Raw genomic sequence first — 27905 nt, 5'->3', positions numbered from 1 at the left:
ATTAGAGTTATTAGATCTTCAGCCATTTTTATCATTTGCTTTTTAGGCATAGGGGCCTGAACATGTGGCCTGGGCATCGGTTTTTTAGACATGGATCGAGATTAAGGCCTTAGTAATGAAGGAGGTGTCGATTTAATATAGAAGTCTGTAAGCCTGAATACACCCTCAGAAGCCAGTGCCTGCACAGCGGCTCCTGACCCATCCAAGGTAGACACATCCGCGGGTTCCATAGTTGAAGTATCTCGCGGCATACCGGACTCCGAATGCGTCTCAGTAGAGGCCTGCGAATCAGAAGTAGGGGGTATAAGGGGCTGCGAAAGCGACTCAATGAGTACCAGAGAACTGGCGACTGGCTTAGAAGCGTCGGCCAGTTTTGGACCTTGGCGGCCTGTCTGTCCATCTTTGCGTTTTTTCAGAAACCCGGTAGTCGGATGGATAACCGACATTTCTGGATAATTAAACAGAGAACCGAAATATTTAGTGGCAAAAATATACTGACGACAGATAGTGCGCCGATTAAAGAAAGCACAAAACCAACAGCAAGGTATGTCGTGGTCAGGGCCTAGGCAAGGAATACAGTATGAATGAAAATCTTTATGAAGTATTTTCTTTCCACAAGTAATGCAATTATTAACTTTTACTGACATCAGTAAGGAGCAAAAAAAAGCTTCCCCAACGGGGTACTTAGCTTTAAGCTGAAGACTTCGGTTCTGAAACTCGAAAACGGAAATTTCAGGAGTTGGCCGGCTGGCACTTGCGAACTGCTTCTGCTTCTGGCACCGCAAGAAAGACTGATGTAATGGCATCGGCTGCATGTTTTATACCCCTGATGACCGGACGTCATGGAAGGAACAGCAACCGACGCAGGACCCAAGACTTTGTTAATCAGGCCGACTGAGGGCAACCTGCAAGCAGATTACCCAAATGTAATGACTGCAACAGTGAAACACGAAGAACATCCAAACTTATGAATTTTAGGCAAACAGTATAAGTTAGCTAAAGAGCTACCTTCTGTTTTAAATTTTACCTCAACATCTTGTTTCGTGAGGTAACCTAACCTACATCCTTTGTCTAATTCCTTAAAACTGTCAATAACCTTATAGTATTCCTTCTCACCCACTATTTTATAAACACACATCAGATAGGTGGTCCATGCACATCTTCAAATACTGTGTAAAGTGCAGAACCACAATCCTCTGACCCTTATCCGATGGTTTAATAACTATATCCTGTCTTTTACTTAAATTTTGCAATGACTTCCATTCATTTTTAGTTAAACTGTTAACATGCTTTATCTTTTTCGCTAAAAAAATTCTGTAATTTAACTTCCAAAGCATAATTAACCATTACGGAAAACTGCTGTATAGCTTCATGTGAAAAGGGGGAAATAAACTTGCTCTTACATGGAACTGCTGAAGTGTCTAACAGTAAGCATTTACATTATCCAAAGATTGAAAAGAAGAATTACAAGAAAAAAAATATATCACATCTTCCTCCTCTTCAAACGTATTAGATAAAACCGACAGCTCAGCATAAGTAAGGTGAACACCTGATAAATTCACAATCAAATTATCAGAATCGTTTACATCAGTTTGTTTAATTAAAACAGCAAACACTTTCTTTTTTACTGTTATATATGGGGAAAAAGCACAGTTGTGTACACTTACCATAAATGTACATGTTTGAGTGTATTCACTGTTGCAGTCATCACATTTGGGTTATCCCTGCCAGGGTAGCCCTCGGCCGGCCTGAATACCAGAGACTTAGTATTTCTGCGTTGGTTGCTGTCACTTGAGGACTGACGTCAGGAGTATAAAGTAAGGCAGCCATCGCCATTACATCAGTTTTTCTTGCCCTAACCTATCAGGAGCCCCCCCAGGTTCTGGTGGAGGAACCCCACCAGTGCAAAATAAATACAAATATTTCCCTTGTAAGGAAAGGAGAACAAGGAAGAAAGGCAACAAAAAGAATAAGAGAATAAAGGGGGATGGAGGGAGGGAAACCAGGACTGCAACAGTGAATACACTCTAACATCTACATTTAAGTAAGTGTACACAACTGTACTATGTTCTTCGTGTTTCACTGTTGGTCAGCACATTTGGATACATTCCCAAAGCTGAGGAAATGGGTGGAGGCAGTCCAAGAAGCTAGGGGCTGGCTAGGATGCCCTGCAAGACTGAAGAGACAAACCCTGCCCTGGATTTGGAGAAGGGAGGCAGGTGGTAATGCTTGGTAAAAGTGTGAACAGATGTCCAGGTGGCAGCCTCCAGGATGTCCTTGGTGGGGACTCCTCTGAGGAAAGCTGCAGAGGTGGAGGCTGTTCTGGTGGAGTGTGTCCTAAACCCCTTGGGGGGAGGCCTTCCATGTTGCTTGTAGCAGAAATGGATGCAGTGTGCTATCCATTTGGAAATGGTTTGCCTGGAGATGGCTTTGCCTTCTGCCCCTGTAGCAAAGCTAACCAGCAATTGATCAGACTTTCTGAAGGATTTAGTCCTGTCTAGATAGAATCTGAACTGTCTGTGCACATCTAGAGAGTGAAGAATCCTTTTCCCTTGTTCTGGGGATTAGGAAAGAAGGTGGGCAAATAAATGGATTGGTTGAGAGCCACACTGGACACCACCTTGGGCATGAAGGATGGGTTAGTTCCGAGGGATACCCTGTCTGCATGGAAGATGAAGGGTTCCACAGCCGTGAGTGCCTGCAGCTCAGAGACCCTTCTGGCTGAAGTAATGGCCAGAAGGAATGCTGTCTTCCAGGAGAGAAACTGTAACTCTGCAGAAGAAGCTGGTTCGAAAGGGGGCAGGGTGAGCTTTTCTAAGACAAAGTTAAGGTCCCAAGCTGGTGTTGGTGCCCTTCTGGGGGGCTCACATTGCTAGCCCCTCTGAAGAACTGTTTGATCAAAGGGTGTGAGAAAAGGGGCTGCTCAGTGGGAAAATGAGCAGAAATATCAGAGGCATGAATTTTTATAGAGAAAGAGGCCACTGTGTAGTAAGTCAGTAAAGTAATCTAGGATGAGAGGGATGGATGGCTGTGCTTTACTGGCTCCCTTAGCTTGGATCCAGGTGCAGAACCTTTTCCATTTATCTGCATAAGACTTTCTGGTGCTAGGACATCTGGCCATCCAGAAAGTACAGTTGTGTACCTACCATAAATGTAGATGTTAGAGTGTATTCACTGTTGCAGTCATTACAATAGGGTTATCCTGCTGGCAGGCTACCCACAGTCGGCCTGAATTCCAAATTCTAGGTCCGGCGTCGGTTGCTGTCGCCTCCTCCCTGACGTCAGTGTGCCAGGGGTATAAAAGATGCAGCTGATGCCATTTTCTTCAGTTTTTCTTACCCCAGATGTCAGGTGCCCCTAAAATGGTAGGCTAAATTATGCCAATAAGCATGCATGCACAAACAACTTTTCCTTCATCTACAAGCAAATACACCACATAGGTTGTATAGAATAGAGAAGTACAGATAAGTCCCAGCAAAGGAAAAGGAGGATGGTGGGAGGGTAACCTGGACTGCAACAGTGAATACACTCGAACATCTACATTTATGGTAGGTACACAACTGTACTATGTTCGTGTTTCACTGTTGCAGTAATTACAATTGGTTTGAATCCCAAAGCGAAGGTGGGGAGGCTGGTGTTAAATAGGATTAGGAGAGGCTATCAGACCCTGCAGAACTGCAGTGGCAAAGCCTGCCCTGGATTTAGAGTAGAGAGGTAAGTGATGGTGCTTTGTAAAAGTATGCACTGAACTCCAAGCTGCCGCCTCTAAGATGCCTTTGGTTGGTACTCCTCTGAGGAAGGCTGAAGTGGCTGCTGCTCTGGTGGAATGTGGCCTAATGCCCTTAGGCACTGATTTGCCATGTTGTGAATAGCAGAAGCGAATGCAGTGGCCTATCCACTTTGAAATAGTCTGCTTTGAGATAGGCTTTCCTTGTGATCCTGCAGCATATGCAACTAGAAGTTGTTCAGTCTTTCTGAAAGCTTTGGTTCTGCAACTAGAAGTTGTTCAGTCTTTCTGAAAGCTTTGGTTCTGTCCAAGTAGAAGCGTAGCTGCCTGTGAATGTCCAAAGAATGCAGAATTCTCTCACCCTTATTCTGAGGGTTTGGATAAAAGGTAGGCAAATGGATTGTTTGGTTAAGGGCCACACTGGACACTACCTTAGGCATAAATGTAGGGTTTGTCCGCAGAGAAACCCCGTCACGATGGAAAATGATAAAAGGTTCCACAGCCATGAGTGCCTGTAACTCTAAGACTCGTCTAGCGGAGGTTATTGCTAGGAGCAAAGCTGTTTTACAGGATAAGAATTTTATATCAGCTGTAGAGGCTGGCTCAAACGGAGGCAGTGTGAGTTTTTCCAAGACATAGTTGAGGGCCAATGCAGGTAACTGCTGCTCTCCTTGGAGGTCTTATGTTTTTGGCCCCTCTGAGGAACTGCCTTAGTAATGGATGAGAAAAAATAGGTGGTTCTGTATTGTAATGAGCTGAAATGGCAGAGGCATGAATTTTAATTGATAAAAAGGAAAGGCCTTTATGAAGCATCTCAGTTAGGTATGACAAAATCTGAGGAATATTTGGAACAATCGTGTTAAAACCTTGTGCCTGGTTCCAAGCGCAGAATCTCTTCCATTTTTCTGCATAAGATTTTCTGGTGCTAGGCCTCCTGGCCTCCAAAATAACAGCCATCACTGCTTTAGAGAGAGGTGTGTCTTGACTGGCTACATTATCCGCCATGCTGCCAGATTTAAGGTCCTGAGTTGGCTGTGCAGTATCTGACTGTCTTGTTGGGTCAATAAGTGAGGAATGTGAGGTAATGTCCAAGCTGGGTATTGAGTCAAGCTCTTTAGGATTGGGTACCAATGCTGGCGGGGCCAGTCTGGGGCAATCAGTATCATTTTTGGTCTCTCGTCTGACTTTGAGGAGTACCTTGGGGAGGAGAGGCAGAGGAGGAAAAGCATATACTTTTGGGTTTTTCCAGCTGAAAGATGGAGCATCCACTTTCCATGCTTGCTTGTGATAAGTCCTTGTGCAGAATCTCTGTATTTGGTAGTTATGAGGGGAGGCAAATAGGTCTATGTCCGGGCATCCCCAGTTCCTTGTTATCATGCTGAAGACTTGTGGATCCAATTTCCACTCGTGGGGATCCATTAGGTTTCTGCTTAGTTCGTTTGCCAGGGTATTTGTCCTTCCTGGCAGGAATTGGGCTTGCAGATGTACTTGGTAAGTCCATGCTGTGTCTCAAGTTCATGGCTAGTCTGCAGAAGGGGTAGGAATGTGTGCCTCCCTGCTTGTTTATGTACCACATGACTGTAGTATTGTCCGTCCTTATCAGTAGTTGCCCTGGATGAAGTAGATCCTTGAATGCTGTCAGGGCATTCTGAACAGTTAGCATCTCTCTTTTTGATTGATATGTAGATGCATCTGACTTGCGGACCAAGTGCCCTGAATACATCTTCCTGCCATATGGGCCCCCAGGCATAATCTGATGCATCTGTTGTCAATGTCTGCCTGGCTGTGGGTAATGTGAATGGCTGTCCCGTGTTGTAGTGACAGGCTTTTGCCCACCATCGAAACTCCTGTTGCAGGCAGGGAATGAGGGTAATTATTGTTTCCAGGCTGTGGCCATGTTGAGTCCAAACACTTTTTAGGTATCATTGAAGTTTCCTCATTTGCAGTCTTGCATATGGAATTAGTAGAATGCAGGATGCCATGAAGCCCAAAGCCTACAGAATTTCTCTTGCAGATAACTGGCTCTTTGTTGCCAACATTTTGAAATAAGTAGTCAGTTGTCTGTTTGTCTGGCATGAGATAAGCCATCTGGGCAGCTGTATTTAAGCTTGCACCCAGGAATATTATCTCTTGAGAGGGTACGAGCTTTGATTTCTTTTCGTTTACTGTGTACCCTAGACCTGTTAGTAATCTTTTTACAAACGCCAGATGCTGTAGTAGAATGTCCTTGTTCTCTGCTTGAATAAGGCAGTCGTCCAAGTAATCATATATTTGTATTCCTCTTTATCTGCAAAATACAATCACTGGTGCCAGGCATTTTGTGAAGCCCCTGGGCACAGTAGATAAGCCAAAGGGCAGTGCAGAGAACTGGTAGTGCATTGAGCCAGCTATAAATCTGAGGTATCTTCTGCATGATTGCCTGATTGGGAAATGCCGGCATTCCTCTTTTAGGTCTAAAGTCACAAGCCAAGCCTTCTTGCCCAGCATGGGCAGAAGCTGCTGCAGAGTTAACATTTTTAATTTTGGATTATCCAGGAATGTGTTTAGGATAGACTGGTCCAGTATTGGTCTCCAGGCTTTGTCCTTTCTGGGCACCAAGAATAGCACTGAGTAGAATCCTAGTTCCTGCTCTTGCTGTGGTACTAGCTGAATGGCTCTCATATCCATGAGGGATGAAACTTGTTTTTGTGCCTCTGCCCACTGATTGCGTGGCAGGTCTGGCATACCGTTTGGCCTTGGCAGGGTGTTAAAGTGGAACTTGTAGCCTTGTGATACGATATTTAAGACCCATTTGTCCTGGGTAATCACATGCCAATTTTGTGAAAAAAGTGCTAGTTTCCCCCCCCAAAGGGGCTGACAGAAGATAAATGCTTGGTGCTGGCAGAGAGAAGTCATTGAGACTTACCTGTATGGCTGTGATTTTTCCTCTCCGCTTATGGAGGTAGAAGCACCCCATTGTTTAGGCCTGTATGAGCCTTGGGGTTGCGATCTGCCTCTGGGGCATCTGTATCTGCCTCTTTGTGGCCTGTCTGACACTGGAAAGGACCAATTTTTTGTAGGCCAGTTCCTGCTAAATCTGGGAGGCTGCACCTGCAAGAAATCCTTGACTGTTTGCATAGATTAAGCTTTATCCTCAGTTTTCTTCCAACACCTCTTCTGCTTTAACACCAAAGTATCATGCTGCAATGGAGCATCTAATGCTTTTGCTTTAACATGATCAGGCAGATTCTGTTCTTTTAACCAAGCATGTCTCCTAATGACAGAACCTGTAACAGCAGCCCTGCAGGAGGCCTCTACAGAATCAAAACCACATTGCAAAGTATGCTTTCCTACTTGTTCAGCTACATGCAATAAATCCTGCATTTCCTTGTTTTCTGCACATTCTGAATTTGTCAACATTTTCTGTTTAAGTAGTGACATAAGATATTGCTGATATTTAAGCATATGAAACTGCCAATTTAAAGCTCTTACAGCCAAGGTAGCAGAAGTATAAATCTTTTTCCCCCATCTGTCCAGGGCCCTAGAATCCCTATCAGAGGGGATAGGGGTTTTTTGCAGTGGAAGCCTTGACCCCTTTGGGACCCTGAGAGATAGTTTCTGGGTCAGCAGCAGGTTTTTTATAAAGAAATTTATGTGAATCAGGAACCCTGTAGTATCTGTCTGGCTTAACAGGAGCTGGAGGTAAAGAGTCTGGAGACAGACCAGACTCTGAGAATACATTATCTACAATGTCTAAAACAGGAGGGATAGCAAGGGGCCTGTGCTGAGGTAATAAAAGGAAGTCTCTGAGCCTTTTCTTGGATTCTGAGTAATCTTGGCTCTCCCAGTGGAAATGCTCCCTCATAGTATGCAGCGTCTCCCCAATAGAATAATCCTCAGGAGGAGAGGCTGAAGGGATAGATTCTTCAGCATCAGAATCCTCATAGGGAGGAAGAGTATTCCTGTTCAGAAGAGGAATCAGAGGAAATGGAAACCTGATCTGAAGATTCATATTCTATATCTTGCATAGTCCTCTTATCAGGAGGGGGATGGGAACCCCTGATCAAAGTAATTAGGTCTTCGGCCCTTTTAAGCATTTGTTTTTTAGGCATGGAGGCCTGTCCAGAATGCTGCACTTGTTTCTTTGTCTTTAGAGCTGCTTTAGTCTTTGAAGCTGAAGTAGGTTTCACATATAACTGTGTAGGCCTGAAAACACCCTCAGAAGCCGATGCCTGCTCAGCGGCTCCGGACCCATCTGAGGGAATAGTTTCCGAGTGTCCAATACCTTGAGTTTCCAGCGGCCTAGTCAGCTCCACGTGGGAGATGGAAGCGGCCTGTGGCTCTGAGGTAGCGGGCATCAGGGGCTGCAAAAGCGCCTTACTGAGAAGAGGTGACTGGCCTAGCGGAAGCCTCGTCGTCGGGTTTGGCCCTCGGATGACTGTCCTTTTCTTTTTCTTCTTTTTATGAACTCCGGTAGTTAGCTGTTCCAAAGGCATTATATAATTGAATCTTCTGCCAAAGTAATGAAATGCAAAATCGTACCGACGTTTAATAGTGCGTTGGTTAAATCTAGCACAAAACCGACAACTAGCAACGTTATGGTCAGGGCCTAGGCAAGGAATACAGTAAGAATGAAAATCCTTATGAGGTATTTGCTTCCCACAAGAAAGACAATTAACTTTTTCTGACATCGGTCTGGAGCAAGAAAAAAGTTTAAGTTTCTCCAACAGGGTACTTAGCTTTAATGAAGACTTCGGATCTGAAATTTGAATTTGAAAATCTCAGGAGTCGGCCGACCAGCACTTGTGAACTGCTTTTGCTTCGGGCACCGCGCGGCAAGAAAGACTAAAGAAAATGGCGTCGGCTGCATCTTTTATAACAGTGGCGCACTGACGTCAGGGAGGAGGCGACAGCAACCGAAGTCGGACCTAGACTTTGGAATTCAGGCCGACTGCGGGTAGCCTGCCAGCAGGATAACTCTATTGTAATGACTGCAACAGTGAAACACTATGAACATCCTGTTTACTGAGGATGGTAGAATGGTTAGGGGATAAGCCAAGCTGCCAAATTTAGTGTCTGAAATTGGGGATGCATGAATTCCCCTTCCCTCTGGGTCAGGAGGTTTGGAATCTGAGGAAGATGCCAAGGAGGCAGCGGGGACAGGCTGTGCAGCAAGGGGTACCAGTGCTGTCGGGGCCAGTCTGGAGATATGAGAATGGTTCTTGGTTTTTCCTCCCTTATTTTGAGCAGTACCCTGGGGATGAAAGGTAGGGGAGGAAAGGCATAGACTGATAGACTGACCCAGGGGAAGGACAGGGCATCCATTTTCCAAGCCATGCAGTGATGCTCCCTCGTGCAGAATTTGCTGAGCTGATGATTGGTGTGGGAGGCAAAGAGGTCGACCTTTGGGGTTCCCCATTTCTGAGTTATTAGGGTGAAGGTACTTCCGTTGAGTTGCCACTCATGTTGGTCCAGAAGATTTTGCTTAATTGGTCTGCCAGAGGGTTGAGAGAGCCTGGTAGGTATTGTGCTAACAGGTGTAGTTGCATGGAAGAGGCTGTGAGCCAAAGGGTCATGGTCAGCCTGCAGAGAGGGTAGGAGTGAGTCCCTCCTTGCTTGTTGATGTACCACATCACAGTGGTGTTCTCTCTTTTGATCAGGAGAACCCCTGGAGAGAGAAGGGGTTTAAAAGCTATCAAGGTGTGCTGCACAGCCATCTCTTTTTGACTGGTGTGCAGAGGGATTTGCTGTGGGCTCCAATGGCCCTGTATGCATCTGCCGTCCAGGTGTGCACCCCAAGCATAGTCCGATGAGCCTGTGGTGAGAGTCTGGGAGGTGGGGAGAAGGGCAGTCCCTTGTTGTGGGAGCATGCTGTTGTCCACCAAAGAAAATCCTTTCTGAGGCAAGGAATTATAGGTAGAAGAGTTTCCAGGTCTTGAGAGTGTTGACACCCAAGGCTCTTTAGGTACCACTGAAGTTTCCTCTTATGCAGTCTGGCATATGGAATGAGTAGTATGCAAGATGCCATGAGCCCCAGAGCTTGCAGGATCTTCCTTGCAGATAGCTGGTGTCTGGTGGGTAGTTGAGAGAAGTAGGCTGTCAGAAAAATTTGTTTCTCTGGTGTAAGGTGTGCCATCTGGGATGCTGTGTCCAGACTCTCTGCCAGGAAGATTATCTTTTGGGTGGGCACCTATTTGGATTTCTTTTCACTGATTGTGTACCCCAGGGAGATTAGTAGGGTCTTTACAAAGGCCAGATGCTTGAGCACTTTTCCTGGCTGTCTGCCTGAATAAGGCAGTTGTCTAAGTATGGGTAAATTTTAATATTTCTTTGTTTGCAAAAGGTAATGGCCAGAGCCAGACATTTTGTGAAAACTCTGGGAGCAGTAGATAAGCCAAAGGGAAGCGCAGAGAACTGAAAGTGTTGAGATCCTGCCCTGAAGCGGAAGTATTTCCTGCATGATTCCCCGACAGGAATGTGGAGGTAGGTCTCTTTTAGATCTAGGGTGGTCAGCCAAGTGTCCTTAGAGAGCATGGGTAGCAGCTGATAGAGGGTGAGCATTTTGAATTTTGGGATCACCAGGAAGGTGCTTAGAATGGATAGAGGATGGGGTGCTAGGTGCCCTCTTTTCTGGGCACAAGGAAAACGTCTGGAGTAAAAGCATTGGCCTATCTGTTCTGCAGGAATATGCTCTACTGCCGTCACAGAGAGCAGGGAAAGGATTTGCTTTTGAGCCTCTGTCCACTGATTTGGTGGTAGATCTAGGAACCATGTTGGGGTGGGAGGGTGTGGCAGGAAAATTTGTAGAGACACAATGCATAGAACCCATTGGTCCTGGTAATGGTGGCTCAGGTGCTTGAGTGAAAGAGGAGAGTTTTCCTCCTAGGGGTAAGTGAAGGTGGGCAGTGGGGTGCTGGAGGTGAGTCATTGTGAGTTCTTACCATAAGGGGATGGCTTAGAATTTCCTGGTTTTGAAGTGGAGGTAGTCCACTGCTTAGATCTCTGCATTCCCTGGGGCTGCTTCCATGGGGCCTAGGCTGGGCCGGTTTACTCAGAGTAGGAAAGGACCAGTGCTTGGAGGGACAATGCCTGCTGAACCTAGGGGGTGAACCTGTAATAAATCCTTAAATTTTTGCATAGATTTTGCTTTTTCTTCCACCTTTAAGACCTCTTCTGCCTTAGTGCCAAATAAATCTTTGTGCAAGGGGGCATCCAACAATTTGGATTTGACATGGTCTGGCAGGGGTTGTTCCTTAAGCCATGCATGTCTTCTAATGACAGGTCCAGTGACTGCTGCCCTGCAAGAAGTGTCTAGGGCATCAAAACCACAGTGCAAAGTGTGTTTAGTTACTTGACTTGCAGAAAGCATTAAGTCTTGTAATTCTTTAGATACTGCCCAAGCAGGAAAGGAAGACATTTTTTGTTTAAGGCGTTCCAAGGTATGTTGCTGAAATTTCAGCATATGAAACTGACAATTTAGTGCCCTGGTAGCAAGATTAGCTGCGGTGTATACTTTTTTTTACCCCATCTGTCCAAAGCTCGGGAATCCCTGTATGAGGAGGTGGGATTCTTGGCAGAAGTTGCTTTAATCCCTTTTGGCCCTTGAGAAATGACCTCAGGGTCAGCTGTTGGATTTTTAAAAAGATATCGGGGACTCAGTATCTGTCTGGTTTTCTGGAAGCAGGAGGTAGGGCATCAGGAGTCAAGCTGGATTCAAGGAAAACATCCTACACAACCATCCAGGACTGGGGGGATGGCCAAGGGTCTGTGTTGTGGGAGATCTAGAAATTCCCCAAGTCTCTCTTTAGACTGAGGGTAGTCCTGAATCTCCCATTGGAAATGCTTCCTTAAAGTTTGCAGGGTTTCCCCAAAGGAAAAATCCTCTTGGGGAGAGGCTGAAGGGATGGAGTCCTCTGGATCAGAATCCTTATAAGTGGAAAGGGGTTGCATGCCTTTATACTCAGATGCATCAGTCTTCTGACTCTTGTTCAGACAAAACTACAGAGGACAAATCTCTTTTCCTTTTGGAGGGGGTAGCTTGGCTTCTCCTGATCAGCATGATAAGGTCTTCCGCCATTTTAAGCATTTTAGACTGAAGCAAGGAAGTAGGCGTCAGAGTGGGTTGTCGGTTTCTTGGGTGTGGTTCGAACCCTGGGCCTAAGAAACTCTGCAGTTTCTGAAAGAACAGTACTCGTGAAAGACGACGTCGGTTTTGTCGAGATTCAGTAGTGCAAAGGACTTCCTCGGAAGGCACTGCCTACTCAGCGGCTCCGGACCCATCCAAGGTAGAGACAACTGCAGGATCTTTAGTCGAAGAAGAGTTTTGCGGCATACCAGACTCTGAAAGAGTCTTGGTAGCAGCCTGCGAATCAACTGAAGCGGGCATCAGGGGCTGCGAAAACACCTCACTGAGTACTGGAGGACTGACGACTAGCTTAACGGAAGTGTTTCGGAAGGATTGGACCTATGCGGTCGGTCTCGTCTTTATCTTTACATTTTTTTCCAGAAGATTTGCTGTCGGATGACTTACTGAAACCATATCGGAATTCGAGGATTGTAAACGAAAATATCTGGCTACAATAAGGGCCAGACGACAGATAGTTTTGGCAATGAACAAAGCACAGAAGCGACAACGGCGGACGTCATGATCTGGGCCTAAACAAGTCACACAGTAAGAGTGGAAGTCTCGGTGTGGTATTTGCTTTCCACAGGCGAGACAATTAACTTTTTCTGACATCGGTTAGTGCAAGAAAAAAGGATCCCCAATGGTGTACTTAGCTTTAGAAGACTTCAACTTCGAATCGATAGATGAAAACTCAGGAAGCGGCCAACCGACACTCGTGCAAACTGCTTCTGCTTCGGGCTTCATGACAAGAAAGACTGATGCAATGGAGTCGGCTGCCTTACTTCATACTCCTGATGACCTGACGTCAGTCTTCAAGTGACAGCAACCGATGCAGAAATACTAAGTTTCTGGTATTCGGCCGACTGAGGGCTACCCTGTCATGGATAACCCAAATGTGATGACTGCAATAGTGAAACACTATGAACATCTGTCCATCCTTGTTGCCTTCATAGCGTTCCCTTTCAGTTTCTGTTATTCTCTCCGTACTTCCCAGGGCCATGAAAACAGTCTTTCCAATAATTTGGTTGTCTAGGTTGTGGCAATGGTGGGTAAAAGCATTCTCTTCACCCTCCGACTCCCCTGGACTGCTTGTCACTTCAGAAGAAGCAAATGAAACATTCACTTGCCTTTTCCGCTTACCAGAAGTAACTTTGTTACCTCCTTGATGATCCTGGTTGGCAAACTTCTTAAAGGCTCTCCCAAAGTCATAATCTCTGAGATCTCTCTGGTTTATTATTTTTTCTTTTAAAAATTCTACATACACCTCTGATGCAAGTGAAAGAACTAACTGTTGCTTAACTTACTGCTGTCAGACATACACCCCCTCCACAATCCGACATACTGGCTGATAGCTGAACAGTGATAAAGTCATTTGCTTTCACACACAGAATGCTCACCACCAAAAACAGTCACTTCTGCTGCTCACTTGTGATGTGTAATCACAATAAAGAAATAGCCACAATAACGTGTTTCAGCTGGTTGCTGTGATTTCTTAAACTTCTCTCAATTCAATTTGCTTCTCTAGACTAAAAGACAGAAAATGTTGATACTGTGGACATTGTGCACACTGTTACTACTACCACAGATATATCTGGTGTCCTGACAATAACTGTAATGTTATAAATAGCTGCAAGAGAAAAGAGTCTCTAATGATTGGTGTGTGTCCCTTCTGATGCCTCTAGTCAAATTAGTAGACATCCAAATAAGCATACAGATTGGCTGCATATAGCAACTAATCTCGGGTGCTTTACCTCACAAAGTAAGGGATATGGACCAGCTTTAGCCATGTCCTGTTAATATGTTGTGCCACTGGAATAAGTACCCCATATTAACAAACAGCATGGTACTTCACTTCCAGGATGCAGGTCCCATTCATTCCAACAGGAAGCTATACAGTAAATTACCCCACACATGTCTTGAAAGTAACACTTTGTTTTAGACTCCTACTGATTTCAAAAACAATTGACAAAAAGTTACTCATTATCAGCAGTTCAGGCCACTGTCCTGGATAATGAGATAACTTTTCACCCAGCCATACTTACGATGTTATAATTACTGCCCAGTATAGGATGAAAAGGAGATCAATTATGAGCAGTCAGCCACATCTAAGAGGTTAACACTGCATAGCACAAGACAATAAGCTTGCTAACACAAAACACAACATTTAAGGGCCTAGTTTCTCTCAATATACAAAAGTATCTACGGCAGAATTCATTGATGTGCTTAAGTTACCTGCTTCTCCTTCCAAGACTTCCACTCCCTCTTCCCATTTCTCTCCTCATAACAATTGAGCTTTTTTTAATCAACTTGGTGCAGTATATTCAGAAAGTAAAATCATCTCACTCAAAACGGCCTTTAAGCAAAACTGTTTATTTAGCCTTTATTTATCCTGATGCTACAGTTCAATAAGCTGAGAGAGCTATCCCTGAAATAGGCAACTGGATTCATATTCAAATAATTACTCTGCACAGCAATATTTGGGAGGTGGGGCTGCACTTCTAAGGTGTTGCCTCTCAGCTTAGACAGAAGATAAATGACGGTCTCATTTTATCCCATTCCAAAGAAACATTCAATTACATTGATACCTACTAGAACTACAGATGCCTGGAAAAAGTTAATGTAGCTAAAAAATATTTGGAAATAATACTCCATCTATTAAGTAAATTACTCAAAGCACAAGGTACGTCAGTTAAACTAATGTAAATCACTTTTACTTACTGAGGACTTCTCAAAGAATGCTGCCAAAGGTGTTGTCAAGTTATCTAGCACAGCGTGAATCAGAGAAGGCAATGACAGATGACTGAAGATATGCTGAATAATGCTCAAGATGGAACTTCCAACAGAAACCATAGAAGAAACTGGTGTTTCTGATATAGAGTCCTTTGAACCAAGTATGTGGAAAGCATTCAAAGACCGTACCAGCAATTTTAGTAAAGCAGTCAAATTTCCCAAAGGCTCCTGCTTCTTCTTGGACCAGTTGGTTGTAGGAGTTGGTGGCGCTGAAGGAAAAAATAAAAAAACTTAAATGTTAGCATTAACTTTTTACAATAATTATGAATATCAATATCATTTTTTTATACTGTCACTGTGTCACTGGATATAAATCCAGCATGGCAGCAAAAATATAAGCAAAAAAGTACCTACTGCTGTAGTCACTGCAACATTTGATGTTGCAGAGTTGAAAACTTCTCCTTAAGGACCCTTGCCTCCGAGCAATTCTATAATTCACTTACTAATCTTATGTGCTGGATGGCATGCACTCCACAAAGATGCATGTGATAAAGGACTGTGCCTAAAAACCTAGGTGTGTGCAACTAGCCCCACTCCGCCCAGTTCAGCCTCCACAGAACCTGAACAAGCACACCTACAAGACGTACAACAGTATACCTATCAATCCTGCCTATCACTACACCTACCTATCATGTTACTTTACCCATCCCATTAATCTCTACCTATAATTGCACCCCTCCACACTCCTCCCACCATATACTATCATGTATCCATACATCCTAAATCTCAAGCATGTACCTACTTCATCTTTTAATCACTAGCATTTCTAACTATACTCATTCTCAAACAGCCAAAGGAGTATCTATCCCACTGTTACTTACCAACACCCACCGCACAACACAAATCATAACACCACAACACATCTCTCTCATACTTCCTCCAGCCTACTCAATATTACATTAGCAGCCTGAAATATAAGCAAGCAGAACATGTTCCACCATTATCCAAAATCATGAATAAACTCAAGCCTAAATATAAGTGGCTCCTCAACAGCCACATTGCTAATAGGACTCACTAATCTAACCCCGACCCCACACCCAGCCAGCCCCCACACATCCCAAAACAGCAAAAGGCTACCTCTCCAACCATCTAGGATTTAAAAAGATATACAGTAACCTAAGAAAGTCTAAGAAAATCACAAAATGTCACGCCTGCACAGTCCACTACTCCACTGATTTCTTCACAGCCAGAAACCTGGTTAAAGCCAATTACCAAAGATACAGAAATACTCCCACCACATTACATACTCAGACTAGACAGGACCAACACAAAGCAGGTGGAGTTGCAGTTTTCTACAAAAATGTTTTAGATCTCTCAACTTACCAAAACATTAAACCCACTTTCTGCAATACTGATCTTTATAGCTCACTCCTCAAACTAAACACTCGTATCTTTAGCCATCAGAGATCTGCAAGTACCACCTGGTAACAACACTGACAATCCTGGAAGAGATCCTCTCCTAGACACAGACCAATGAAAGACTGGAAACCATCCTACTAGAAGACATTAACAGACTGGCCTTAGAAAACCCAACAAATTCAATTCAGCTATATGGCTTCTCTCAACTGATCAAGGATCCAGCTAGAATTAACAAGGACACATCTAATGAATCCATCCTACACTGGATTCTAACATCCACCCTTAATGTTGCCTCAAGTGGTACCCTACCAGACAGCCTAAGCTACATAATCAGACAACCCAAACAGTGCCACAAGGTTCATCACTACAACACAGTGAGAAACCTCAGTAACGTTAAGAAACAAACTTACCTCCAGTCTCCTCCAGATCAACTGGGCTCCACTTAAAACTCTTCCCCTTGATGAAGCAGTAGATGTATTTAATACAATATTTCTAAATATCATGGCACAGCAAGTACCATTAAGAACCAAAAAAAAGTTTAAAACAAACCAGTCCATTGGATAACTAAAAAAACAAAGCAACTAGTGCAACTAAGAGAGAAGGCCTGGAAGCCATGGCTACAAACCAAGTCTCAAATACCCCTGCAACAATACAGATGGTTAAGGAATCATAGCAAACATTGCATAAAACAAGACAAAAAAGCTTATTAAAACAACCCCAAAATTCTTCAAATAATTCAAAAAATGGAAATCAATAAATACATTGTTTAGTCCTCGAAAATTAACCCAACCCAGCCCATCACCAACCAACAACTCCCAATGCACTGCTTTACAATTTGACTCATTTTATAAAAACAGTACCCTCCCTCCTACAAAACAAAACTACCAGAAATCCAGCCATCCCACAAGCCACAACATACCTCCACACTCACTCCATTGCTAACATCTACAATTAAAAATACCCACTCCACTGTTAACATCTACAATTTAAAATACCCACACACCTTTAAGACAACAGCCACTGTCCCAACAAGCTTCCCTCTGAATATCTCAAACCTGCTGCACTTAGAATTGAGACAGGATATGCAAGGCTAACAAAAATGTGCTAGCCAAGAAAAATATGCTCCCACCTTATGGATACAATACCTGTTTATAAAAGGGGCTCAACAACAGAGCTCACAAACTATAGACCAAATTCCATTCTCTCACTCTTCCAAAGTCTTGCAAAAGATGCATTCACTTTTAATTTACATACAATGCTTCTCAACTTCCTCTCTACCTCACAACATGGCTTTAAATATAATCACAGTACAAATACTGCCCTTCTAAGGTTCACAAATATAACAAATAGCAAAAGAAATTCAGGCCTTCTAACATCAGCCCTATTTCTGGATCAATCGGAGGCATTTGACACAGTCAAAGTCTCTTAACTAAACTTTTCCTATGGGATATCACCCTCCTCACTTAATTGGTTTCTTAGCTACCTCATTAAGAGGTCCCAAAACAGTGAAATGGCAAAATGATTTCTCCTTTTTCCTTCATTTATTCAAGAGAGTCCTAAAAGGCTCCATCCTAGGACCAATACTATTAACTTATTAACAACCTAACACACAGCCAGAGGCCACCAAAGAACAATATGCCACTCTAATATATGTTTCAAGGACATTCAAGAACATTACCCATGTTCCATTCACTTACCAAGAAACCCTTCAAAGAAGCTTGGGATGACAACTTTCAACTCCTCCCAAATCCAAAAAAGGTGCCAGTTGACTTGTGAAGGAAGCGTGCAACCAGTCTTGGTGCATGCCATAATATTTAGCACCACACAACGAGACTGTGCCCACAGCCAGAATCCAACAGCTTGCCTTTACTAGAGTACATGCATTCTTGCTTACATATACTTCTTAGAATTGCAAAGAACTCAATCAGCAGTTGACAGGTTAAAGAACCACCCAGGGCCAAGAGGAGTTAAGGCCATAATTACAAATCAGTAAAAAGTTCCCTCAGATAAACTCATCTTTTGATTTTATATCAGGGGCCCATCACTAGTAGCTGGGCTGAGAATAAACCAAAACAATACAAAATCATGAGAGAAGCAGAAGCCAGACAATCAAAAGGTAGTCATAAGGCTGAGACCTGAAGTACCAAAGTAAGCCTGACTCTTGGAGTAGCTGCCTAAGCAACAGCTGCTAGCTAAAAAGTATGACCAGACAACCAAATGGCACCAACGTAAATATCTATAAAGGAAAACATTTTGAAGCAAGTAATGGAAGTAGCCACAATCCTGGTGTAGTCATCTTGACATCAGCATATTCCAGTTATCCACCTGGATAGGGATAGCTCAGCAACTGCCAAACCTTCTTTCCCTACAGCAAACCAAAGTAAAGTTCTGTGAGCATGCTCACCTTAAGTGCAAATATACATTTTAAGATCACTGCTGCAGTACTATACACAGCATTATGCCAAAGGTGGCAATCCAAACATCCACCCTGAGTTTTAAGACCTAGCCTGCACAGCTGTCAACTGGAAACATGGTCCAAGGGGAAGACGCTCTAACTATAGCTTCATTTCCTTGATGTGGTCACCAACTGTGCTTACTATTATTTAAAAACAAGCTACAATTCTCTGCCATTCAATGGATAGTACAGTAGCTGAAAGGGACAGGGTGTCCCCCTTCAGCACAGGATGTGTTGGTTTTCATAAAACACTGAAACCACAGGAGAAAGGGGATGGAAGGAGGAAGCTTATACTATAGTCTTCAATTCTGTTACTCAGCAGCTATGGTTATAGTATTTTCATTACTACTATGCTACCCTCATAGCCTTCCCTGACTCCACCTCTAATCCAGTCTTCTCGTTTACACAGAACTTCAAACCACTGCATGTGTGTAAAAATCAAAGGTGCTTGCATGTTGCTTTTTTCCACAATTACTAACTTGCCTTCAGAAATGCTTCACAGCAATGACAAGTCTACTTTTTTTCATTAATATTCTTCTTAAATTCTCCCATTAATAAAGATCCAGTCCAACAAACTCTCCAGTATATAACCATCCACCTTCCATCAAACTACCTAGGCTCACTACTACCACTCCCTCGCAAAATTAAACAATCTTTTTTACCCTTCCCACTGTACTGCAGCTTCAAAACCAATAAATCAGTAACCCTCATCTCTAAGATCTTAATTCCAAGACGTACAGCAGAATACCTGGCTAAGACAGAAGTCTACAAAACCCAAACCATCTCTTTTCAATTAAACTCCTATTTAAAAGAAATACTGGGCCTAGTACATGTCCTCTAACTCCTCCCTCAAAATCACCAATGAAATTAACTCGTGACTGAAAAGTTGGTAGCATCAAAAACACATCAGAAGTACAGAATGTGAGCAGTTTACTCAAACAACCCAGACATAATGGTAAACATAAAATCATGGATAAAAGAAAACCAATTCCTTATACTGCTTTTCAGTGGCTACAGTTACGTTAAACTCTGTTCAAGGAAGAGAACAGTGGTGGGGCTCAACATTACTAACCAACTTTACAAATATCCATTGCCAATAAAACACCAAAAATGTTCACAACCCTAACTGGCTTTTTTTTTTTGCCTACAGCACTTGGAAAGTCTGAAAACATATCCCTTATCTCTCTCGCTCTCTCTCTCCATCCAACCAGTACAAATTACAAAGCCCAACAAAACAATTCATTAATTCTCCAAGAAACCTAATAAGGGACTTCTATGTAAACCTCCTAAGTCTTGAACCTGAAATTAATGAACTTCTTGCAGATTTTAGCCTCAGAAGTCCTCGGAGAATGCACCAGACAAATTTAACTTGGGCTAAAACACCCGCCTAGATCTTTGCCACTAACATACCCCACTTCATCGCAATCATCTTCTTCTTTCGTCTTTTCCCAGTTACGGGTCGCCACAGCGGACCTCCGGTCCGCTAATGATTGGCAGTAGATTTTTATGGTACCGAGGTGCCAGCCAGACTCCCAACCTTCAACGAAGGCACGCCCATTCATGCATATGTTTCGAACGCCACTCGACCGTGAGGAGGACATGTAAATCGTTCTCTCAAGTGACCACCATTCCAATTACTACTCAGCCAAAGCTGCAAGTCTCAATGTGCTCTCTAGCAAAGTAACCTTTTGCTTAAGATTAAAACATTCTAAAACAATTTCTCTAATCCTTTAACTGATCACTAATTTTGAACTGATTTGACCGGAAAGTTCAGCCGACACCACCTATTCTACTGTAACAAGAAAGATACTTTCATCAGTAGACTCCACAAGACTAATAATCTAGCTCATATCAAATACCAAAGCACCTCTTAAAATAATGAGAGATCCAACAGAAGCACCCCAAACTTTCTACAGACCAGATTCATAAACTTCCATAGCATAGCCTAAAAAAGTGTCAGACAACACAAAACCCTATGTTAAATGATACCAAACAAAAATATCCTGCTCAAAAGAATTTTGGAAACAGTTTAAGCTTGTATCCGGTCACTACTGCAAATCAAATAGTCTCTCCCTCAACCTTATTTTAATTGTATACAGCTGGACACCTTTCTAGCAAAGACCTTATGCTGGGAATCATTAAATGCTATTACCCATCTCAACTTCTCAGGCCAACCAAACTTGTCAAATGGACGGACTTCGACCACACACACCTCCACCTTTTACTTCCAAAGCATAAAAAACAAAGGATACTGAAAGACTACTAAAAGACATCCTGAAAGATACCCCTACTAAGTATTATGACCTTCATCCTTGGCTTACTCCTCTATACAAACAGCACCTAGACTCCTTTCGATCACATCTTTAACGCTGCCATTACCCAAAATATGTCCACAATATGTAAATCAGCAACTGTCAAACCACAACCCAAAGTAATTGTCCCAACATTAACCCTCGACTTCATGCTAACATCAGCTCTATCACCATTAGAGAAAAATCTAGAAAAAATATTCTACAAGCTTTCAGCTTGTATAAAACAAAACAGCCTTCTCTCCTCTCAGCAGCACATCTTTTGAAAAAGTATCACAACAGCTATTTTTAGCCTTACAAATGACATCCTCCTAAAAAGGTTAAAAAAAAAAAAAAGTCTAACTGGAGCAATGTGTGCAGACCTTGCTATGGCCTTAGTGAATTCACAATCTGCTATCCTGGACTCTCAAAACAGGCATAAAAGTGAAAAAAAGCAGAATGCTACTTTAACCATTTTCTAACCAGCAGACAAGTACAGATTATCGTCTCATCGAGTTCATTTACTTTTCTCATCATAAATGGAATTCTTTAAGGATCACTTCTGTCCCCCACCAAACTTTTTCCATATTCATCATTAACCCATGTTCTGTCCCACTCACCTTGTCTATTCTTTTATAACCAGAGGACACTGTCTTATTTCTATACCCAGAGGACATTATCATATATGCAGATCTGATCCCTATACAGAAACAATTAAGAAGCTACTAAAAAAGACAGGACTAATGTCAACTTCCAGCTTACAGGAAATAAACTAATCCTAAACACAAAAACGTGCTCTTTGGCCACCTCAAAAAAAAATGTTCCAGAACTGAGAAGTTTAAACCAATTCAAACCCTTCCCACTGAAATGCTTACAATTCCACTAACTGGGAATCTGGTTTCATCAAAAACTAATGATTACACTACACAGAGTAGAACAAAGGCAAAGGGCAACAGCAGATGACAGAGTGTGGTTCACTGCTTCCGTCATCACTAAATGGAACTCTACTACAGGCCGACTTTTCTCCACCGAATAGCTAATGTCACCTTACCCTGGACCTCTTCAGTACTTGGTACACAGGTGGCATCTATTCATGTCATCTTCAGGTCTTTCCCTTCTGCAAGAATGTCCAAGCTTCAGCACTTAGCACATCAACTAACAAGGACAGTGGTCTGGGACCTGAAAGTATGACCTCCCCAAAATGAAGACAGAGACTACAAATAATTCAAGTAGCAGTGAAGGGGGGGGGGGGCAGATACCCATCTCAGCCAAGGTTATCCCATGCCACAGAGGCGAACAGTTAAGGGAAATGAGGCAGCAACAGTGACTCTGGCAGAACATCTACTCACTGCTGCACTCATCGCTGTATGGAGGAATCACCAAACTGATCAACCCAGTCTCCCTAAACAGGAAAATGGATAGGGATCATTACATATGAGGAGCTTATGCACTTCAGGAAAGCTGATGTAGATCCTTCTCTTGACCTGGAGACCGCAATGCACTTTCAGACTGTATGAACAGAAGACCATGTGGCTGCTTCTACAACATTCAGGAAATGAACCCCTAAATGAAAGCAGCAATAGTCTGATAGTGGAAAGGACACTGATCTTGTAACAAATTTTGATGGAATGTGTTATTCTTCTGGAGGTAGTCTGTTTAGACACAGGGCTTGCTTGCTTGCTTACAGGAAAAGAAATTACTTCTGATTTTTAATAGCTATAGTTCTGTCCAAATATACTTCAAATGTCTACATCTCCAGCAAGAGTGAAACTCCCCTGCCCTCTTGTTCCAAGATATACAGAAGGAATTATAAAGCTTGGATGACGGCTAGTTTTGTAAGCACACTAGGCATGAATGACAGGTTAAGTGCACATGTCATCTCGTCTTTGTAGAATATGAGAGAAGGCACTTTGTATATTAAGGCCTGATGCCTTGATTTCATTCTGGCAGAAGTGACTGCAATGACCAATTCTGTTTTCCAATTTAAGAATTTCAGTTATTCAGGTGCTGCAGGTTCAAAAGGAGGCAAGGTCACCTTTAGCACAGTTAAACTGCCAGACTGGGGCCAAATGGCCAAATTCCATGTGGGGAAACCTGAGGTGGAAAATATGCTTTTGAAATTTTCACTGGTGGTCTGGTCACTGAACTTAGGGTGGGTACTGGCAGGCAGACATAGTACACACACAAATTTACTGACACAAACTAGGCTTATCTCAACTAGCTCAGAAAGATACTGGAGAAGCACAGGCACATCCTCCAATGTAGGTGCTGGCTCCTTCTTTGACAGCAGGGAAAAACTTGCTAAGTATGACTTCCTTGTATTAGCCTCCTAGCCTTAGTCAGTTTTCACCAAATCCTTGACTACACAGTGATCAGCTCAAGGGAGTAAAGTCACATCCTTAAAAATGCCAAACACACAAAGCACTACTAGGTGTACAAATGAAGTATTCGACCAAAGAGCAAAGATAAATATTCCACAGAAAAAGGCCAATACTTCAACCATAGGCAAATAAATCTTGACAGTCCAGTTTAAAATGAAGTAAAACAAACTTTAATCTTCCACAGAGCTCAGTTAATCTTTATTTTTTTTATGTTTTTATAACGTCCCAAGATAGATCTTAAATATTTAGCTTAAAGCTGTATCAGAAATTTTAGTAACGGTGTGTATGGCTTTAATTCTAAATAGAATAATTGTTATAGGTTCATTGTATTTAATTGAGTATATTTATATGGGACCACAACTTAATGCATTTATGGTCTGATGAAGTGGTGTGATACAACCATGAAAGCGCTAACCTTGTTTAACTGAGCTCTATGGAAGATTAAAGTTCATTTTACTTCATTTTAAACTGGACAGACGTTGAGATTTATTTGCCTATGGTTGAAGTATTGGCCTTTTTCTGTGGAACATCCTTAAAAATGCATGGTTCAGTGTAGTCAGACTGAAATGCATCAGGAGTTTCACATGCGGAGGAGGAAGAAAAAAGGTTTCTCCCTTGCCATTTCCAAGGCATCAGAGAACAAAGGTGCTATCTCTGCCAGAAAAGGGTTACAATAATCGTTTCTGGCCTCTCCTCCTCGATCTTCTATATCACTCAGGGGAATCAGAGTACTGAAAGGAAAGCATACTGAAGCAGGCACACAGTTAAGGGAGAATGCCTCTTTCAGCTTCAGAAAAGCCATCAGTTGAGAAACAGTCAAACTCTCTCTAGATGAGGGGAAATTCAGCACCTGAATGCACCAGAGGGTTAAATTCATCCATGGACTGACTTCAAAAGGGAAGCCACACTGTCCACTGAGCGCCACTGATCTGGCTGTGGTCTGGTGCTGTGCAGTGGATCATCCCACAAATCTGCAACAAAGTAAATTTTAAATGTTGTCATTCTCCTAGCCTGGTGCTGTGTAGTGGATTTTCCCACAGACGAGGAACTATCTACTACCATCCTCCTGGCAGAAAGGAAGGCCAGAGTTTTTTTTTTTCTTCACTGATGTCTTCAGGCAATAGGGCTGGACCTGGCACTTACGGTTATGCCTTATGCTGTGCTCGTAGTGGCAGTATGGGCAGTTCCAAAGCAGGTTTTGACTGGTAATTATGACAACCACAAGGAACTGCAAATATGCTTCTAGGCCTGGAACAATGAAACCTTTAATGGAGACAAGTCAAGATACAGACCTAAAAATTGTTCTAGAACTGGAAAAGGACTACCACATAAAGGCTTCATAAGCTTATGTAGCTGGCTTAAGACATTACTTTCTGCACCAAGTTCATGTGCCACCGAGCATAGTGGGTCTTCCAAAAAAGTGTGAAGTTACGACTGGTGGAAATCATGAACCCTGTGGCCGACCTATCAAGTAGAGTTCATGATGACGGATTATCGCACATCTGATCAGGATAAAACAGACAAACTTCTAAGGGGTCTGTTCAAGCACAGCTTTATATGTACAAACACATCAGGAATGAGGCTTAATAACTTAGATAAACTATAAACAAACTAGCTATTACACTCATACTTCTCACTCGCTGGCTGCACTCTCAAAATGGCACTGAAGTTAGCACATGCTTGCTATTCATATGCACATGCTGCCGTCCTTGAAAATAGCATCATCCAGCCTAATCTGCACACTGTCTTGCAGTACCTCTCTCTCTCCCTCACGCACACACATTCCCCCCACACAAAGATGTTATAGCTTACTTCTGGTTTTCGACTGAAACTTGTTACTGTATGGTCCAAAGTTGATGCAGTCGTTCATAACTGTTAAGATGTGAACAGATGCTTCCAAGGTAGAAATGTTCTGAAAAACAAAAAATAACTCCATAAATACACCAAAGACTATAAAAAGCATGTGCAAATTATTCTGAAAAGAAAGGCGTCAGTGAAGGTAAGAAAACTGCATGAACAGTGCAGAGTAATGACTCTTGATTGACAATTTCCTACTAGCTCGCTGATAAAATGACCCCAAGTAACAGGGTCCCAGAAACACCACACAAAGTTATTTCAGCACCTATCATAAAACCAGTTCCTCAGTGAAGACTTGTGGTATCTTCAGCAACAACTTTACAGTGGTTTTAATTAAGGATCTTTCTCTATATATACTGAGCAACATTCGGATACCACCAAAAATGCTGAAAATTGCACTAAACTCGAACAGACAGATGTAGTGCTTGTCTGACTTGCTGTTCTCTGCCTGAATCTGTTTTTGAAATGGACTGAAGTAATTCATTTAAGGTTTGGTTACTTCTATTTTTATCTTTTTCTCATATTGCATTTTGTTTTAAGTTTTTTGTTCTTTTGGAGTCTTAAGAGATCTTGCCTAGGGTCAGTTAGAAAAGTGAAAAAAAATTCTTTGCAGACAGTGAATAATAATTTAACTGGAAATATCTACAAGCATCTTTATTTAACGGCAGTGCTTGTTTGACTTACTGTTCTCTGCCTGACTATTGCTGATTTCTGTGTGTACTTGATTTTTCCCTCCCCACAGCTGTCGGTTTTAAACTTGGTGACATTTGAGTTGCTCACCCCTACAATAAATCTGATTTTGGACTCTCTTCCAGTCCCATCTCATCAGTTCATTCTGAGCACAAAGAGATCAGCTGGGATGGCTGTCCCCCTTAGCCTTTTAAAACTGAACTATCCTCACTTTTCCTTCCTTTCCACTTAAAAAAAACTGCACTTTATTCAGCTGCTTTTACTGTATGTGCTTCTTCTTGCTTTATTTCGCTTTTTGCTGCACGTTCTTAAAGTGATCTGCTGCTTGTTAGTAGCCTGATTAAAGTGCAACTATTCTAAACCTCTTAGTTTAGATTTAAGTACTTGGGCTTCAAACTAGTTATCTTACAAAGGGAAGGTTTGTGGTCTATACTCGTGGTGCAGAAGAGGTAGCTTACACCCTTTCTGAGTTGGGAATTGTTGGTTGAAAGCTTATTATGTCTGTTACTAAAGTCTCTCAGTTCAGCTTCAAGTTCTTGGGCTCCAGGCCAGTTATTTTACATTAAGAAGGGTTGTGCTCTACACTCTTGTGGAAGAAGAGGGTTGCCTTTGCCCTTCTGAACTGTGAATTGCTGGTGAAGGCTTAATCAGCCTGCTATTTCAAGTCTGTTCTGATTTAAGCACTTGGTTTCCCCAAACCCGTTATTATACATTAGGAAGGTTTGTGGTTTATACTCATGTGGTAATAGTGTCTAGACAGATTTTTTTTTAAAAACTAGAGCATCTAGATTACTCACAGCTGAACTTTGCTCATCAAGTTCTTAAATATTGAACAAGTCAAGTTTTCCTGAGGCACTGCAGCAACTGCCTCACATACACTGGCAACAAGCTGGATATAGTATGCAAGAGGGGCAAATACACCAACGCTGGAGGCAAAATTCTGTCATACAACCAAAACTAATCTTATAGAAGCTGTCAGTGACACTTGCACCACACCTACCACACAAGGTAAAGACCCTACACACAAAACTACTTATGCTGAGGCACTTGGAGATAACCTTCCTAAAACACTAAGACTTCTTGTACAGTACAAATAAATAGGCTGCGGGGAAAAAAAAGAGGGAGTTGTACAAGCAGGACAGGCAGAGATGATAGACTCGAACTTTCAAGAGCAAGACAGGTCTTTGGTGAACAGCTCAGCCAGATAGGTCAGGATAGCAAGTAAAAGTTGTTGGCCCTTGGTCTGTCACCAAAAAGTAAACCTTTTCCATTTCATGACATACAATTTCCTAGTAGTGGGTTTTCTGGCCTCTTTTAGAGCATCTAAAATGCCTTGTCTATGAGACAGCCCTGAGAAATACGAATTATAACCTTCAGGCTGCCAACTTCAGTGTATGCAACTGTGGGTACATGGTGGCTCCTTTGTTCTTTGTCAAAGATCCAGCTCCTGCCAAGGTTCTTCTCTTGCCTTGGTCAGAACAGCACAATAAAGATTACCCTTGGCCTGATCTTCACTAGTAACTGAGATGAGAAGTATGGGATGGAAGGCATACAAAAAGGCTCGTCTATGGGATAGGGGCTTTTGGCCTACTGGCCCACTTGTCTGTAGCCCTTGGGCAATTTTATTTTTTTAATGCCGTCTGCCTTCTGTGGAAGCAAAAAGGTCTACTACTGGCATACCCTATTTTTCAAATGTGCTTTTTTCAGCATCCACTTGTAGGGTTCTGTAACAGACCTACTCAAATGGTCTGCCAGACTGTTTTCTCCTGGAAGGTATTGAGCTATCAGATGTAACCCCATTTCTTGTGCCACCTCCCAGACTTGCACTGCTAGGTGGCAGAGTGCGTAACTCCCCTATACCCCTATATGCACCACATCACTTTGATGTGGTCAGTTTTTATAAAAAGGGTGACTGGTTTCAGGCAATATATCTTGTGAAGATGTACCAAACACCAAGTGGCTACTGCACATCGCAACCACAGCTCCAGTGGAGTGGGGCTTTTGAATGAAATGTTTTCCGAACAGCAGTGAGCTTCATGATAACATGATGCAGTTAGAGTTCTACTTGGAAATAGTTTAACAAGTGGGAGCCTTTATTTCTCCCAAAACAGAACTAGATAAACTGCTGTTTGGTCTTCATAAACGCACACATTTGTCCAGTAACACAAGTTGGTAGTGCACAACCAGAGTTCTCCACTCTCTTCTGCCTGGTAAATAAATCAGAGAGAGGAAAAGACTTGCTCAAAGATGATTT

The 27905-nt window shown here is 42.7% G+C and overlaps 1 protein-coding gene across 1 annotated transcript in view; it reads right to left on the bottom strand.

The window, feature by feature from the left end:
• Window positions 1-27905, bottom strand: part of RIF1 (replication timing regulatory factor 1) — a gene marked incomplete in the record, with an annotated part of 1305990 nt that overhangs the window by 531676 nt on the left and 746409 nt on the right. Inside the window, 2 exon segments of the mRNA XM_044074885.1 lie at window positions 14550-14830; window positions 24917-25016. Coding sequence (XP_043930820.1) covers window positions 14550-14830; window positions 24917-25016 — 381 coding nt within the window.

This window comes from Protopterus annectens, chromosome 6.part0, assembly GCF_019279795.1.
Source record: "Protopterus annectens isolate FY-2018-M chromosome 6.part0, PAN1.0, whole genome shotgun sequence".
Classification (NCBI taxonomy): domain Eukaryota; kingdom Metazoa; phylum Chordata; order Ceratodontiformes; family Protopteridae; genus Protopterus; species Protopterus annectens.
This window is presented reverse-complemented; position numbering and strand designations above follow the sequence as displayed.